Source organism: Asterias amurensis, chromosome 13 (assembly GCF_032118995.1).
Source record: "Asterias amurensis chromosome 13, ASM3211899v1".
NCBI classification, from domain to species: Eukaryota; Metazoa; Echinodermata; class Asteroidea; order Forcipulatida; family Asteriidae; genus Asterias; species Asterias amurensis.
In genome coordinates, this window is record NC_092660.1 from 5,059,108 (window position 1) to 5,076,467 (window position 17,360).

At 38.3% G+C, this 17,360-nt stretch overlaps 2 protein-coding genes across 3 annotated transcripts in view; both read left to right on the plus strand.

Moving 5' to 3' along the window:
* LOC139946180 (uncharacterized) overlaps positions 1–2,892 on the plus strand; it is a 29,505-nt gene extending 26,613 nt beyond the window's left edge. Inside the window, exon 32 of the mRNA XM_071943801.1 lies at positions 327–2,892. Within this exon, the coding sequence (XP_071799902.1) occupies positions 327–398 (72 nt within the window). The 3' untranslated portion in view covers positions 399–2,892. The remainder of the gene's footprint in view (positions 1–326) is intronic.
* Positions 2,893–5,721: 2,829 nt separating this feature from the next.
* Positions 5,722–16,913, plus strand: LOC139946427 (uncharacterized). Of its 2 annotated transcripts, XM_071944070.1 has the most exons (3): positions 5,722–5,830; positions 6,149–6,340; positions 11,310–16,913. In XM_071944070.1, the coding sequence occupies exon 3, from the start codon at positions 11,325–11,327 to the stop codon at positions 12,948–12,950; it is 1,626 nt and encodes a 541-aa protein (XP_071800171.1). In that variant the 5' UTR covers positions 5,722–5,830; positions 6,149–6,340; positions 11,310–11,324; the 3' UTR covers positions 12,951–16,913. The 2 variants fall into 2 exon arrangements, with proteins under 2 accessions (XP_071800171.1, XP_071800172.1); XM_071944071.1 differs by lacking the exon at positions 6,149–6,340 and having other exon boundaries at positions 5,763–5,830.
* The last annotated feature ends 447 nt before the right edge of the window (positions 16,914–17,360 follow it).

Below are 17,360 nucleotides of genomic sequence, written 5' to 3' on the forward strand. Positions count from 1 at the left end.
ATGGGGTGTTCAAATTGACACCATAGATGTTGTCACATATAAATACCGAAGAGAGATTCAAAATTAACAGCGTAGGGTGTTAAAATAATACTAATTTTTGCAAAAACGTCAAATTTTGTGTTATTTTTACACCCTGAAGATGCTAGTCGATACTACCTAAAGTGGCAACACCCATGGTGTAAATATGCTTACGGTGTCGTTGAACAATAAACATTTTTCTTGCTTGACATAATTGTTCCGGCAAGCCATATACTTGTTCCTGTACAAAGAAACAGGCGATTTCAATAACGGCTGAATGTTATGTAATGGTTTATGATTTACTGCAGACCTACATGGCCTTCCAGCGACCACACTACGAGAATTTCAGCGTCATCAGACCAGAGTTAGATGACAACTAAAACAACTTGAGGTAGATGACAACTAAAACAACTTCTCCCGTTGGATCTCAACAATCGCGTCCGGGCATAGATGAAGCAGATCAGCATCTTCTTTACTCAAGTTTCTGAATTTAAGTCATTTTCTTCAGCTGTGTGCACTAACTAGCGAGAGTATTGACCGCGAAGAGATGGAGCCGAAAGCCGGTGTCCCAACAGCTTTATTCCACGTGCTGCATCTCTTTGAAACTCCTTGACGGGTGCATACATGTTCCTTCTCATCCTGCATCTAATTTAGACTGCTTTCTCAGAGGAATATCAATGCCTACCTCCAGCTCCCCTATAGGTTATTTCATCTTAAATATGTTCCTCTAGTAGTTCCCTATATAAGAGTGGCTTTCAGCCTGAACTTGGGCGAACTTTCATTAAAAAAAACAATTAAAAAAACTCTCAGATTCTTTTAAACCATACATCACTCCTCCTCACAATTTGTCGTAATAGTTGTAATTTGCTGATATTCTGTTTGTTATTATCGTCGATATTATGGGTTGGTGATGTAAGATTTGAGTTGAAATTTACGGTTCTTTTCATTACATGGTGTTACCGCCAACCTAACTATAAGACGATCAAAACCAACGGTTCTTTTCAGAACCACCCCAACTCATTTAGAGATAGTCATTACATGGTGTTACCGCAAACTCTTCTATATAACCTAACTATACTATATATACGATATAAGATATAATTCATTATATATATACACGATATAAGAATGCTAAATTATACAATGGGACGAGAAATTCGGATAGGAGAGGGTGATTGGGGTACTTTAACAAATCAACATGTGATCAATGACCTAACTTCTCATTAATGTATATACAAATGTCTACAAGCTACCATAAGGTAGAACGAGTACAAGATTGTTGTTGTTCTTTTTCTTTTTCTGATCTAAATCGAGTTGAAACCAACGGTTCTTTTCAGAACCACCCCAACTCATTTAGAGAATATCATTACATGCATGCATGGCGTTACCACAAACCTTACAACACTAATGATACAAGAATGATCAGCGATACGTTCGGATGATAAACAATAGGTTAGGGGAGGGGCGACTGGGGAATTTTAACAATCCAATATAATGACCCATGACTTATCTTTTCATTAATGTATAAAAAGTTTGAAAATATATACAAGTTATAGCCTAAAGTATAACAAGTACAACGTTGTGTTATTTTAATCGGTACATATTGCATTAATCTCATATACTCAGCAGTTTATATCTAGCATAAGAACTAATTAATACAATACGCGGTCTATATAGAAGGACATGGCTATAATGTTTAGTACAACTTGGATAGTTTTATTTAGTTAAGATATAGACTGAATAAAATGATATTATGAAAGATATGGCTTATCATAGTATCGCTATCAATTGCGATCTTGTATAAATCGATCTAGAAAATAAATCAACAACGAGGCTGATGAAGTGTAGGCCTACTACAACTTGAGCGATGTAGATAATGTATATTCAATGTTTCAATGTTCTTATGAAAGAAATGACGTCTATTCTGAAAAATGTAGAGTATTTTAGTCTCGCTTTCAATATTTAATCCGGCGTCGATCTAGTTTATTAAAGGCAGTGGACACTATTGGTAATTGTCAAAGACTAGCCTTCACATTTGGTGTATCTCAACATATGCATAAAATTTGAGCTCAATCGGTCATCGAAGTTGCGAGATAATAATGAAAGAAAAACAACCCTTGCAACACGAAGTTGTGTGCGTTTAGATGGTTGATTTCGAGACCTCAAGTTCTAAACTTGAGGTCTCGAAATCAAATTCGTGGAAAAATTACTTCTTTCTCCAAAACTATGGCACTTCAGAAGGAGCCGTTTCTCACAATGTTTTATACCATCAACCTCTCCCCATTACTCGTCATCAAGCAAGGTTTTATGCCAATAATTATTTTGAGTAATTACCAATAGTGTCCACTGCTTTTTAAACTACTCCTAAATAACATAGAGGCTGATTAACCGTTACACTACTAAGTACTACAACTTTAATGGGTCGATTTAGATAACATATATTTAATACAATATTCTTAAGAATGACTACCATTTTGAAAAAATAAAAATTAAGAAAATTTCAGTCTAAACATTATACTCCGGTGGCGATCTATAGTATATTTAACTACTCCCATGACATAGAGGCCGATGAACTGTACTATTAAATTAATAGTTTTAATGGTTAAGATGTAGTTCTAATAAAGTACTCTTATGAACAATATAACTTATACTTTTTATTTAAACTATTCTATTCTCGCGATAATACTATGGTGGGGAACTAATAAAACACAATACATTTTTCCTTAAACGTGTTACCAGTAGGCCTAATAGAAAGAATGTAGAATTAAAATTAATATTGTATTGATGTAATTCGTTTGTTAAATATTTTTATTCAATTGTTCGTTTGCCGTGAAATAGGAATCAAAATATGAATATTAAATATATTTCTGAACAAATAAACAAACAAATACAAAAGTCGATATTGGTTGAAAGAGAAGTTCATTGGATGGTAGGTTGGGATGGGAGTTTGGAAGACAGGTTTGGACAAGGTTTGGAAACTCAAGGGGGCGGACTTCTGCAAATGGTTGGTACGCAAGCAAGCCTACTCCGAATTGTCAGCACGAAGAGTGTTTTTTAAATGTTAATTTTTTTATAAGCCGTTCTGGAAAGAAAAATACGATGTAAAAAAGTCTCATATCATCCTCAAACAGTGACAAACACAGATGCCCGCTAAGATTCATCTCTTCTACAATAAATGGCCATTCAATTACGAACAACATTACACGCTACGTATTCTACATATTGGAATTCAAGATTTAAAAACATTACGTAACCAAAGTCTTTTCATTTCGTTTCTTTCGTTGGGCTAAATAGGTATTTGAGTCATTCGTATACAACCTGTATCTCGTTTTGCAGGTGTGATGATCACGTGGTTTGCCCAAATCTATAGAGCCTACAGTCAAAGACTACTGGGCAAGCAATGGGTTCTGTTGTGAGCAACGAGTATAGTATTCGCTGGACGTTATACGCTTATATTATCTGGCTCCATTTCAGCAGGGAATCGCTCATGTTAGAGAGCATGGTCTTCATTTGTAGGCATATAAAAAAAGTTGCTTGCGTCCAGTGCACATTATTTTAACATTTCAACCCATTTGGTCCTGAGATGAGGTATTGTGTGTCCCCCCCCCCAACATCATGTCTTCATTGTGTGCTGCGTCTCAGAAATCACTATGGATTCTGTTGGGGGGTTTTGTGCGCAAGAAGAAAATTCAATGGAGACCGCCAACTCAAAACTAGATAGCCCAGTCGGTAAAATTCCTGATAAAATAGCCAACTATGTAAATGGTGGACAACATAAAGTGCTTACACTGCCAGCAACTGGTTTGTTAGCAAAGACAATTATGTAACGTTCCTTTATAAGACACTGGACACTATTGGTAATTGTCAAAGACCAGTCTTCTCACTTGGTGTGTCTCAACAAGTGCATAAATTAACAAATCGGAAAAGTTTCCGTATGGCGCCACCACTTTTTCATTCGAAATAAAATAATATAGTATCTAATTTACCTGATTGATATATCCCTTTTTGTAAAAATGAGTGAAAAAGTGGTGGCGCCATACGGAAAGTTATCCTCTAATTCTGAAGTCGAAGTCAAATTCGTGGACAATTACTTCTTTTTCGAAACTACGTTAACTCAGAGGGAGCCGTTACTCGCAATGTTTTATACATGTATTATCAATCTCTCCCCATTACTCGTCACCAAGATAAGGTTTTATGCTAAAAGTTATTTTGAGTAATTACCAATAGTTTTCACTGCCTTTTAACAATATTTTCCGTCACGCACAAGCTTATTATTATATACCTTACCTCGACAGCAGAGGCGATGGGCAATGTCCCTCGTTGGGGTCCCTTCAGCGCGAAGGCGTACCGTGTTCGCCAGCCATGCTCACGGGTGCAAGACCTCTCTAAAACCACCACAACAGCTTCGGCAAATTTAAGTCTTTCCAAGGTAAAGGTTACTGTCCCTATAGGTGCCAGTCAATACTATGAACTGTCCCGTAATTGACAATGCTGGAATGAGTTTGTCCTGCGTCGAGAGAAACACAATAATTCCTGAGATAGGAGCCGTTTAAATCCACTGCAGTCCAGTCGCCATTTTACTTACTTTCAAACGTAATGTACACACAGTACATCATCCTTTCTCTTGTGCCAAAAGAGCATTCGAACAACAGCGCCCGAAACTCATTTGCATATCAATAGACACCTTCATGAAAAGTATGTAGAGAATTTCGGCGGCAAAACTTTGGCTCCGCCCAGTTGCTCTGCTTTATAGGGTTGTTTGGGAAATGTTTTGCCGAGTTCTCAAGTTCGCAACGAGGACAAATTCATCCCGATATTGCCGACCAGTTACGGTACAGTTCATAGTACTGACCATAACTGATATATTCCAGTTTTCTAGTATGTTGGTCGTGGCCAGTGAAGCTATTGTTATATTATCATTTTATTTTTCTCTACAAATAAAAAGAAAGTTTTGGGGAAAATGAAGCCGAATAGACTGAATTTGCCAATATTATTATTCGAGTTTTCTAAGCATGTTGGTCGTGGCCAGTGAAACTATTTTTATTTTATAGTATATTTTTTTCTATAAAAGTAAATAGATAATTTTTATGGAAAATGAAGCTGAATAAACTGAATTTGCCAATATTGTATGTAGCCATAATAGTGTTCCTCTCGCAATTCTCCTTGCATAAGTCCCTAGTGTGGTAGGTCTGCGAATGTATTGGAATGTGACAGAGAAGGTAGATTCCACAAACGTGTTTAACGTTCTTGCCATAACCAATGCCATGAAAATTTCTTTCTGGCGTGCTTTCTCCATCATTAAGCTCCAGCGCCCTCTTGCGACTAGGGTGGTGGCAGAGGGGGGGGGGGGTGTCGGCAGCGTATACCTTACAATACCTTGTTTACACAATTTCAAATTCCACTTTAGAAGTTCCAAAGAAACGTTTACAGAATATAGATAGCCTTTGCTTTTTTCTCAATGGCGGAGGGGACTTTGACTGGAATGTAAACAAACATTTTGTTCGGAATATTAATTGTATTTTGATGACGACAATATCCAGCATTCGATCAACGATAACCGCTTAAAATAAAATAAATAATGAAAAAAAAAAGTGTTCTCTCTAAAAAAAAAAATTTTCTCTACACATTTCAAGTTATCAGTTTAACCCAGTTTTTGGCTACTTCAATAGTAATTTTGAGTGTTACTTGAATGTTGGAGCGGGGCTCTTGAGTTGGTAGATTCCATGTTTCAGCCAATCCGTTCCATTCAGATGTACAGTGCAGTTACTGATTCCTGGTTGGTGTACTGTTACAGACCAATCTCGTTAATGAAGTAAGTAATTAGTAGGATTAACTAAACAGTCGTCTGTAGTTTTGTTTTCTGGCTCACACGGGCTCGCTCTGTGCGAAAAATACAAGTTGGAAATGGTCAACTGAAATAATATTATTGGATGTAAGCTTCTGCATTCCTGTGTTGTTTAGTAAGGAGAATGTGATTTGACTATTTTGTGACAATAATAATTGCTGTGAAGTGAAACTTACTTTTAATAAAGTGATCATTACCTCTGCGCGTTGAAACACATGGACAGGTGTGACTTTACTTTGTGTGGACACTCAATGTAGATCTCGTTTTGCTTATTGCTGATTCCAGTTCATGGGGCAGTATGTGATTTTGAGACCGTGGATGAAGGACAAAGATCACGGTGGACTTGATTATGCGGAACTCGCTTTGAGTTCATCGAAACAACTTCTATCAACAAAACGTTGAACTTGTGGTTAGCACTCTCGCCTTGTTGCCCGACGTTTCAGAAATCGAAGTTGAATTTGAAGTCGAACACAAAAGGTGAGTTTGTGACCCTTTTTTGTGATAGATGCAACAAATAAAAAAAAAACATTTTTTAAGTACATAACATAACATAACATACGATACGAACAACCCTGAGAAAAATTCACAAAATTCGTCGGTCAGGGTTTAGAGCAATATCCATGTTTTTTTAAGGGGGATGTGATTTGGGTCACAGCTAAAAGCGTGACAATCGAAATTAGGAATTATGTCTGATTTTTGGGTATTTATCTCAACAATAATTTCAGGCGGATATTTCTCTGGAGAAAATTATACTGATTATGAATTTTGCGAACCAGTAAGCATTGTGAAATTCCCCACGTAGTTGCATCTATTACTATTAGTGTTGCGATGGTTTTTGAATATTGTGTAAATCTATAGAAAGAAAAAAAAAATGAAAAAAATGTTGTTATTGGAAAACATATATCGCCTCTTGAAAAAACCCAAACTATCCACCGGAACAAAGTTATAATCATAATTAAATAATTAAATACAAATAAAAAATTAAAACTTATTTCGATACCATGGCTTACAATTTGGCTTTAGTTCCGACTGTAGGCTTCGTCAGTATGTGCGAGAAGCTGCGATTTCAATACGGGGCTTCCCACAGGCAGACATTGCCAAAGCCTGGAGTCGCTGCTGGAAGCTCTGGTGTCGAAAATACATTAAAGGGTCTATGTACTTTTTCCTAACAAAAAACACAATGTCCACAGATTTACATTAAACTTACACAGTTTGAAGATTATGATAGTAGAAAGCTTCCCTTAAAATTTTACTTACTAAGGTGCTGTAGAAATGAGTAAAAGTAATAACTTTCGTCTCAGTTTTAGCATGTAAAAACGTATTAACCAGTTATGCTATGGTTTGGGTATAATATCATAACTGGTTAAGGGGATTTTACATGCTAAAATAATTTTGGTCTCATGAGACCAAAATTATTTTGTGACTTGTTTTACTCATTTCTCAAAAACTACACAATCTTAGTTAGTAATATTTCAGAGGAAGCTCTCCACTATCATTATCTTCAAACCCTGTAAGTTTAATGTAAATCTGTGGACATTTTGAAAAAGTACCCGAATCCTTTTAAGTAAATTTGAAATAAGACTGTCCTTGTGATTTTGATTTGATTTATCTATCTACCAAAATCACTGCACAGAGACCGATCAGATGCAATATTGCACACAAAAAAATTATTTTCAAAAAAAAAGTTTAAACCCCAGCTTTTAAAACACCATAAAGAACTTCACCCGTCCGTGTGTGCATTGGATACGATGAATACATACTTTTTCAAGTTGTCAGATTTCCAATCAACATACTATATTGACTGACCTTGTTGGGGTGATAATACCAAGCATGTGAAATTCAATGGCAGAGTTGCTGAATATTGGTTTTAAATTTGAGTGACAAGGTTAAAAATGGCAAGATTTTCCTTGAAATATAATTTTTTTTAGATTACCTATATGATTTTTCAATGAATTTCGATTGATTGTGTTGTTTCGAAATGAACAGTATGAAACAAGAAATTCGCATGCCACCGACACTGCGTACAAAAACATGGAGCATGCCATTTTTTGAACATGATTGATGGACGTGTAATACTGATGTGATCCTGACGATAACTCAAAGCTTTTAATTTACACATAATCGCTCCGTTCTAAGAATGATCTTAGTAGCATGCCGTCTCCCCAACACGTCTTGTAATGAATTATTACTTGAAACCACTCTCTGAAAAAATAACTCTGAGTCTACACTGATTGCTTGGATGGTATAAGGACCATAGTCTATAATACAGCCTTGCTGGGTGTCCCGTGCAGTATGTGTACTTTCGACTCCCCACAACTAATCATGCTCAATATTGCTCCACGGTAATTTATCACCCACAAATATAATGTGTGTCATTAGCGTGACGAGCCAGAAAACAACGGTTGTTTAGCTCACGTTGTCGGTGGCTGCAAATTAATAATTTCCTGTGCTTGTCTGAAATTTATTGCTCTGTGGATGTTATTAAAAACCTTCTACTCGTACAGTGTTAATCATGCCAAATCGACTCTTACAAAAGGGGACCATGTATTGAGATTGTCCCCGTTGCTAGTGATGCAGATGTTCAATTCAATTCAATTCAATGTTATATTGGTCATATCCTTTTTCTGGATGTGAAAAGTTTACATAAAAATATATCAAAAATACACGTGCACGTATTGAACCGAGGGTTTGGGGCTTCTGGCTTCAACATCATTGGCCGAAAGATTTTGCTCCTTTTTCAAAAACATGCTTGGCTCATGGCTTCCGTCGGTCATGTGGCAAATCCCGTACCGAAAGCGCACGCCTTTCAAAATAACCAATGGAGTAAATAAGCCGAAGTCAAATCATTGCTATACCATGAGCCATTTTGAGGTATGGTGGACACCGTTACTACGACACTTAGGTTTAGCTAAATTCGACTGTATACACCCAAACCAAAACAGTGCACTCGTAAAGTATCCACCATTATCTCAGAAAGGTTAATGAGGCTCAAAGAAACCCAACAACATAAACGTCACAAGAGAACTTTGCATACTGTAGTTTGAGTATACTGGCGTGGATATTTTAATTACATAATAATTGAGACATGCAATAGAAATTTCACCGACAACAAGTTGCTCCCCCCCCCCCTCTCTCTTTATTTTTCTACTTTGGCAGTATCATACTTAAAGTTCTCATAATGATGAGTCACCTTGACCAATTATGAACCCTTAAAAACGGACATCGTAAAGGATTCTTGCGTAATGCACATTTGAGCGCTTGGCATGAAACCCCAACAGATCTTATGGAATCAGCTTGGGTTGTTGTTGCCTTACCGTTGAGTCACGGGACCCGCCTTTGCAACTTCATTTTAAATGCACTGGAAATTGTCAAAGACCATGTGTTCTCACTTGGTGTATCCGACCTGTGAAAACTTTGCCTCAATTGGTCGTCGAGTTTGCAAGAGAATAACGAAAGACAGAAAAAAGAACACCCTTGTTGCATGTGTATTTCCAGATGCTTCATATAAGGCTTCAGCTGAAGTTTTTTGTTATTTGAGTGAGAAATTACCTCTTTCTCAAAAACTACGTTACATCAGAGGCAGGCCGTTTCGCTCATGATGTTTGATACTAACAGCTCTTCATGGCTAGTTTACACGCAGACAACATTGGAATTCGCACCACCAAATCCGGACCAGCTATTACATAAAGATGATTCGAAAACCCTTCCATAGCAAGACTAAATCCTGCCATAAAAAAAATAATGCTTTTTAAAGCCAGTGAAAAGTTAAACAGTTATGTTTCAGTTTATTTAACCTTGGTTCGTTAAGTGGTTAGCCTTAGAGGCACTGGGCACTATTGGTAATTACTCAAAATAATGTTCAGCATAAAATATTATCGGTAACGAGCAAAGGAGTTTTGTTGATAATACCAAAAAATATGAGAAAAGCACCCTCTAAAGTAACGTAGTTCTTGAGAAAGAGGTAATTTCTCACTCAACAAACTAAATAATTCAACTCTGAAGCATTTTTCTAACAGGCATCAGAAAGCACAGAAGTGTGTGCATTGATGGTGGTTTTTCTTTAATTCTCTCTTGCAACTACGATGACCTTTTTATAAAATGCATATGGGTAGAAAGATATTGTAAAAGTAGAATACAGTGATCCACACAAACATGCCTCGAAATTGCACGGTTTTCCTTTAACCTCGTCGACTTACACGGTCGGCCATTTTTGGGAGTCAAATTTTTGACTCCCATAAATGGCCGACCGTGTTAGTTCGCACAGTAAAAGGAAAACCACGCAATTTCGAGGCAAATGTGTGTGGATCATTGTATTCTACTTTTAAAACATCTTTCCAATCATATGCATTGTATAAAAAACCGGTTACAAACCCCTTTTAAAGACCAACTCGACCGATCCAAGGCAACGTGTTCCTTTAAGCCAAAATATTCACATAGATGTTATTTTATGTACACTGTTGGGGGATACACCAAGACTACTGGCTTTTTTTTTTTACATTACCACCGGTGTCCATTCAGTGCCTTTAAGGAAAATTCTATTCTCCAACACTGTAAATTTACAGTGTGATGGGGATTTTGAGGTCCACAAAGTGTTTCAAGTCCCTACATTATGTGGACCTCAGTGTTGTTCTCAACTCCACACTTCGTAAAAAAGTAGCATTAAAACAACAGAACTAACAAGCAAACAGACAACAACCTAAATAACTTTCCAGCTCAACACAAACCCCCCCCCCCCCCCCTACTGTCAATATTATGTATTGCCTTGCATGCATTTGAACCATTTAAAACGACAAAGTATTTGCTGTCAACACTCCTTCAATAAGTATCTGTTAAAAGATCAGTCATAAATCATTAGCGGGGGTTGCATAATTTACCCAAGGATAACGCGTCAATAAGTCAGAGTGTTTGTTATACGATGGCGGCACTTTACCAAATTATGACAGCGTACTCGCTAAAAAGGTTTCACAGTGTAGCAGTTTTGAATCATGTTTTAGCATTTTATGAAAGTATTCTTTGGTTTGTAATCTATTCATGAGCGGTTTAAGGTTCACAATACACTGAAAGGTACATGTCAAAAATCAAGGATTGTTGACGTATCCAATGGGTGTAACAACAAACAGATTTTCCTTTAAATATACAGCCAACCTACTGCACATGGAATGTGCATGTTGGCTTGCGCGTATGGAATTTGTAGTACTCTTTTCTGCAACTCAAACTAGGCTGTTAGACAAAAGATTTTGTAGAGATTCTCAAATTAGCTCCTGTCGCCACTAGTTCAAAAAGGAACCCTAATACAAACGGATTGGTTTTTTTTATACATTAGTTTGTCTGTGTCACTTTTTACAAAGCCAATTACTCACGCTTCCCTGTCACGGCTTTTGTCACTACTTGGCGAATCAGTGTAAGATTATCCCCATTTTTGTGTTTGGTTGTTTTCTCTCAAAAGATACCCCCTATACGGATGGACGAAGAAGCCCGCTGGGCCAACCCGGTCCACGTACCGAGGCCACCTTCACTTAAGCCCGCACGAAGGTTCTCCGTCCCATCGGTGGTCTACTCCACAAAGACAGATTTACAACTGGATGAGAAATCAGGGTTACCTAGCAACGCACAGGGTGATTACGCTAATCAGCTAGGTCGACATGTCCCTGGTACGGGGCGGAGGGTGTTGTGGTGGGACGATAGTAGTGGACGTGATTGTCCCGCTCAGGAGTCGGCTTATACTGAGATTAGTGACGAGGATCCCAAAGAGTGGTCACATCAAAGGCCCTCGCTCAGTAAGAGGTTCTTGAGCTCGGATTTAGTGCAGAGTGAGAGTTTGGGCAAACACAACCCTAGCAGTTTAACTCGTCGTCCGGCCTCGAGCGGGGGAAGGACAGGATGTAGTCGCACCGGGCTCGACGCCCTGAGCTCACCGTCATCATCCCCACCGTCACACTCTGACATCGGGCTGCATCGACCACGCGTAGTTATGCAGCTGGCAGCAGACGCAGCGTTGCCAGGGGCCCGGGAGAGGAAGAGGCCCATACTGTTGAAACAACGGGAGAGAACACCTGCCTTGAATATCGTCGACTCGACTGTGCTGCTCTCGTCACAACATGCGCCATCACTGCCACTATCATCGTCACCGCCGTCATTACCCGACACCAACCCAAGTCGAGCAGAGAACCGGAGGCGGAGACTAAGCTATGCAGGAGAATCTGTCAGTCTGGTGTCCTCATCTCTCGGAAGCAATCTATTGATTAGTAGCTCGAGTGCGAGAAACCGAAGGAAATCCACATCTGTCTTGCCGTCCATCTCACAGGCTGCTACACCGGAGATGTCTCTCCCTACACCGTCTCAACTCGGGCCAGATACCCGTAGAGTCCTCGGTGCACCGGGGGCTCTACAGACCCGCTCCCTACCAGAGGAGGGTCAATATGTGCACGTAGTAGGTGAAAATGCACACGTGTTGAACAGGAAAAAACTGATCAACTCTAACGTGAGTATGGAGTATAAGCGAGTCATGGGCGACTTGAAAGTCCCGGCTGGTGGTAAGCAGAACGCTCAAATGGGAAAACGCTTACTCAGTAAAAGATGGAGCTCACTTCAGACTTCAATACTCACGAAGAACCCCGCAGATGACGGTGGATCGTCGGGTGACGACGGGCAGGAATCATCGGGCATCAGCCACGGGAAGGAAAGTCCGAGGTCTGGGGTCGGTACTCCGGACATCATCGCGGGCGAGCGGAACAACAACGACCTCGATAAGCATCCGCGCAGCCGGGGCTGGATCTTCATCAAAGACAATCTGGGGTCGATCGCAGACATGTCACCGAGAGACAGTATAGACTCCAAACCCCTGAGTTTCAAGAACATTGCCGATTTGGTCAAGGCGAAGGAGTTCAGACTGATGATGAAACGACGAGCGAGCTTCATCGAGAACGGCCGGTTTCAATTCGAGGAGGCCAAGCAGGATTTATACCGTAGGTACGGCAGAGCTAACGGCGACGGAAACGCTGCTGCTTCGGAGAAGAATCAGAGAAAACCCGAAGGAACTAAAGTGATTAACAGACGAAAGCTTGGTGGAATATCGGGGAGTATTTGAAGCGAATTTTTGTATAATTTATATAAATGTGAAGTGCAGTAAGTTTGCAGTGTGACTGTGGTTCTTTGCGGCAAGTTTATAATCAATGTAGATGTAAAAACAAAAAGTGTCTTTTAAGCTTGACTCAAATTCACATTTATTAATATTGCCATTGTCACTCTTTTTTTTTGTCACAATGGAATTTCAGAGCTCTCAATATTTCACAGTTAAAGAGTTTAAAGTGTTACTCTTAATTATATTTTTGCAAAAAAAACCAAAACATTACCTTGCCGAGACCACAAGTAGCTTGATATGTTTACTGACAAATATAGTACTCAAAAAGTATAACACCTTTGTCGAGATGTACGTCCAATTTAAAAAAAAAATCAATTTCAAGAGCTCAAACTGCTCCCTAAATTACCTTTGATACTTTAGCAAAGAACAACCTATTGCCTTGCCGACACAAGTAACTTTATGTTTACTGAGAAATATGGCAACGCAGTGTAATGTTGTTGTGATGATGTAAAAGCTCTAAAACCTTTCCTTTAGAGGTGGCTATATTTGTTCACACAGTCATAAAAACCACTCGATAAGATAAAATTTATATCTCTGTATTATTAGTGAGGGCTTCTGACAATAAACATATGTATTTAGTCTCGATGATATCTGGCCATTTTGCTTGGGCCGCGCGTGTCACGCGTCCGCACAGACAGAAATGTTATTTCGTTTCATTTCAAAATGATTTATTAAAAAAGAACATGAAATGCAGCAAAAAGCTGAATTACTCATGGTTTATATTTAAAACAGCAACAAAGAAGACAGAGGAAATGTAACTTTAAAATTTACATTGAAATTACAACAGTGATACATGTAGTATATAGGCCATAGGTGATGGTGTTGTGCGTTTTGTGGTAAGCATGGAATTTGACACAGTTGTTAAGAAAGATAAATTGCTTTATAGGGCCATTGCAGATTTGTTCTTTGAATAAAATATAAGGTATAGAATAACAAACAGGGTCGGCCATTTTGACAATGAGAAGAGTTCACTGGGGTCCTTTGACAGTCCATTGTTGTTCGTTCACACGAAGTTCAGTTTGCAATGTTCAACCATGTTATCCTTGCTAAATTGTGTTCGTGTGAAAAGGTCTTCATAAATTCTTGCAAACAGAACAAATCTGCAATGGCCCTTTATGTAGCCAAGTATCTATCCCGTGAAATACTTCGTGTGACAAATTCATTGCTTGTAATATGTATCATCAAAGGAACAATTCCTCAAACTAGTTACCAACATCCATCAGGGGCGTTTACATTTTGCAATCTGAAAGACCGTGTCCAATTAGACGGCTTCAGTAGTGCCTTCGGCAGTGGGGACGCCAAAAAGTCAATCATATTTCAACTGCTCTAGAATTGCAAGGGTCGTGGGTTCGAATCCCACCCGAGTATCATATGCCTGTGATATTGTTTTTACAGGACTCGGGAAAGTACTGAGTATACAGTGCTAACACACATCGGTGTATGGGTAAAAACCAAAAATTAATATTTCCATTGTTGTTGTTGCAGGCAATTGCCATAGAATTAGCCGCAACAGCCTCTAGCCGTAGCCGAATTCGCTCGATTTGGACGCAGGCTTTGATGGGTCACTTTATAATTAAAGGCAGTGGACACTATTGGTAATTACTCGAAATAAATATTAGCATAAAACCTTTCTTGGTGACGAGTAATGGGGAGAGGTTGATGGTGTTAAACATTGTGAGAAATGGCTCCCTCTGAAGTGACATAGTTTTCGAGAAAGAAGTAGTTTTCCACGAATTTGATTTCGTGACCTCAAATTTAGAACTTGAGGTCTCGAAATCAACTATCTAAACGCACACAACTTCGTGTGACAAGGGTATTTTTTTCTTTAATTATTATCTCGCAAGTTCGATGACCGATTGAGCTCAAATTTTCACAGGTTTGTTTTTTATACATATGTTGAGATACACCAACTGTGAAGACTGGTCTTTGACAATTACCAATAGTGTCCACTGTCTTTAAAACACTGGTCTCGTTCTCCATTTTAACTTTGTAAATACTGTAAATAAGTTATAACAACAGTCTTCGAGTCAATGTATCTATTGCTAAATATCAACATGTGTCTTTGTTTTGATGTTCTCAAGTGTATAACATCATGTGGTTTATTATTTGATATAAATAATTCTAATAATGGTACAAGTAAATTGTAACTGGCACGAATTGAACAGATTTATTGTGAATCAGTTTTTAGGTCTCCAGAATGCATTTTGCCACTTTGGCACTATCCAATGTTCCGTATTGAACTGAATTGTACTGAACTGTATTGGAACATGAGGTGTTCTTTCATGATTTTTTTAAAACATAATATGAAATTCATGTCTTTAATTATCTAGTAATTTATTTAAAAATAATTTTAGCGATTTTTAAGACTCCTTTTTGAAAAAAAGACTCTCCTAGGGTCGAATCATGAGGTCATTTTTGTTTTGCCAATGTAAATTCAATGGTGTCTTTCATGTGTAATATTTCACTTTAGACTCCCTGGCTGTTCAAATTAAGAATTGTTTGGCTTCGTTTATGTGAGCAGACGGTCGATTTTAGTTCGGTCCATTTCAAGGGATAAATAAATATTTAACCAGAGAACGATTCAGGCTCTAGTGTGGCACAGTTGACTTAAAGTCACGCTGTGGGGGCTAGCTGATCAGAGTGTTTAAAGGCACTGTACACCTTTGGTAATTATTGTCAACGTCCAGTATTCTCACTTGGTGTATCCCAAAACATGCATAAAGTAACAAACCTGTGAAATTTGGGCTCTTGGTCATCGAAGTTACAAGAAAATATTAAAAGTAAATACACCCTTGTTGCATTACGTTGTGTGTTTTAAGATGCATAATAAAAGGCTTCAGCTGAAGTATTTAATTACTTGAGTGAGAAATTACCTCTTTCTCAAAAACTACGTTTCCTCGGGAGCTTTTTCTCACAATGTGTTTTACTATCAACAGCTCTCTATTGCTCGTTTATGCTAACAATTATTTTGAGTAAAGTTCAATAGTGTCCAGTTCCTTTAAAGGCGGTGGACACTATTGGTAGTTGTCAAAGACTAGCTCTCACAGTTGGTGTATCTTAACATATGCATAAAATAACAAACCTGTGAAAATTTGAGCTCAATCGGTCATCGAACTTGCGAGATAATAATGAAAGAAAAAAAAACACCCTAGTCACGCGAAGTTGTGTGCGTTTAAATGGTTGATTTCGAGATCTCAAGTTCTATATCTGAGGTCTCGAAATCAAATTCGTGGAAAGTTACTTCTTTCTCGAAAACTATGGCACTTCAGAGGGAGCCGTTTCTCACAATGTTTTATACCATCAACCTCTCCCCATTACTCGTCACCAAGAAAGGTTTTATGCTAATAATTATTTTGAGTAATTACCAATAGTGTCCACTGCCTTTATGGGAGTAATCCAATAATGTGTGGGAAAATAACCGAAACCATGCTACGTTGTAGCAACAAAACCATTACGATGAGAGGTAATGCAAGGAACCCCAGCTAAATTGCTTTCGTGTGAAAAGGGCTTTGGTCGTTCTTGCTTGACCTGCAAACAGAACAAAATAATCTGCAAATATTCTCGTGGCATACTTCGTTTGACAAATCCAAGGCTTGTAACATCAAAGGCACAAGTGTGGTAGAACATTGTGAAAATACAGATTCGTAATGGTGTGACACTTGTTATTGGTAACATTTGAATAAGGCTTCAAAACGTTAGTGAGCTCAAAATACACAGTGCATGTTTAAAGTGATGTATGATATTTTCACGGGTCGACTGTAGCGTTCCTTGAAAACCTAAGATGACTGGAATGAACTTACAAAACATAAATGAACCAACAACAACGTGTGAATATGGCTTGTTTATATCTAGATAAAAGAACTTCGTCCATACTGCAAAAGCCACACTTGATGTGGAAATTTAATTAAATCACTTGTTTACTCGTTTTGTCTGTGTAAGAGAGATGGAGCTGCTGTCGAATAAAGGGTTAATAATTAACCATGTCTCAATACCGGAAGGCTGGCGAGTAGATGAACACATCGGTCAGGCAGTCTGTATTTCAAATTAGCGAGCAAATTTGAAGAAGAACAAAAAATATATCTTTCGTTTTCTAGTTAGGTTTGTGGAGACACAATGTGCATATAACTCTCTTCATGGGTTGTGGTGTTTCTGAAAAGAACAGATGGCAAAAACTGGACCAATTTCATGGGGAAAATCTTCCACACACAGAAGGTACATCTTTGTGATTGGTAAAAGGTTTTTTTTTCAGTAGTGCTATCCACTTGCAACCCAATGACCTAACTAAGCATGCCATTTTCCCAAACAAAAAAAACCCAACCAAAATAAGGCAATATTTACGCAAGGATTTGTTACGTT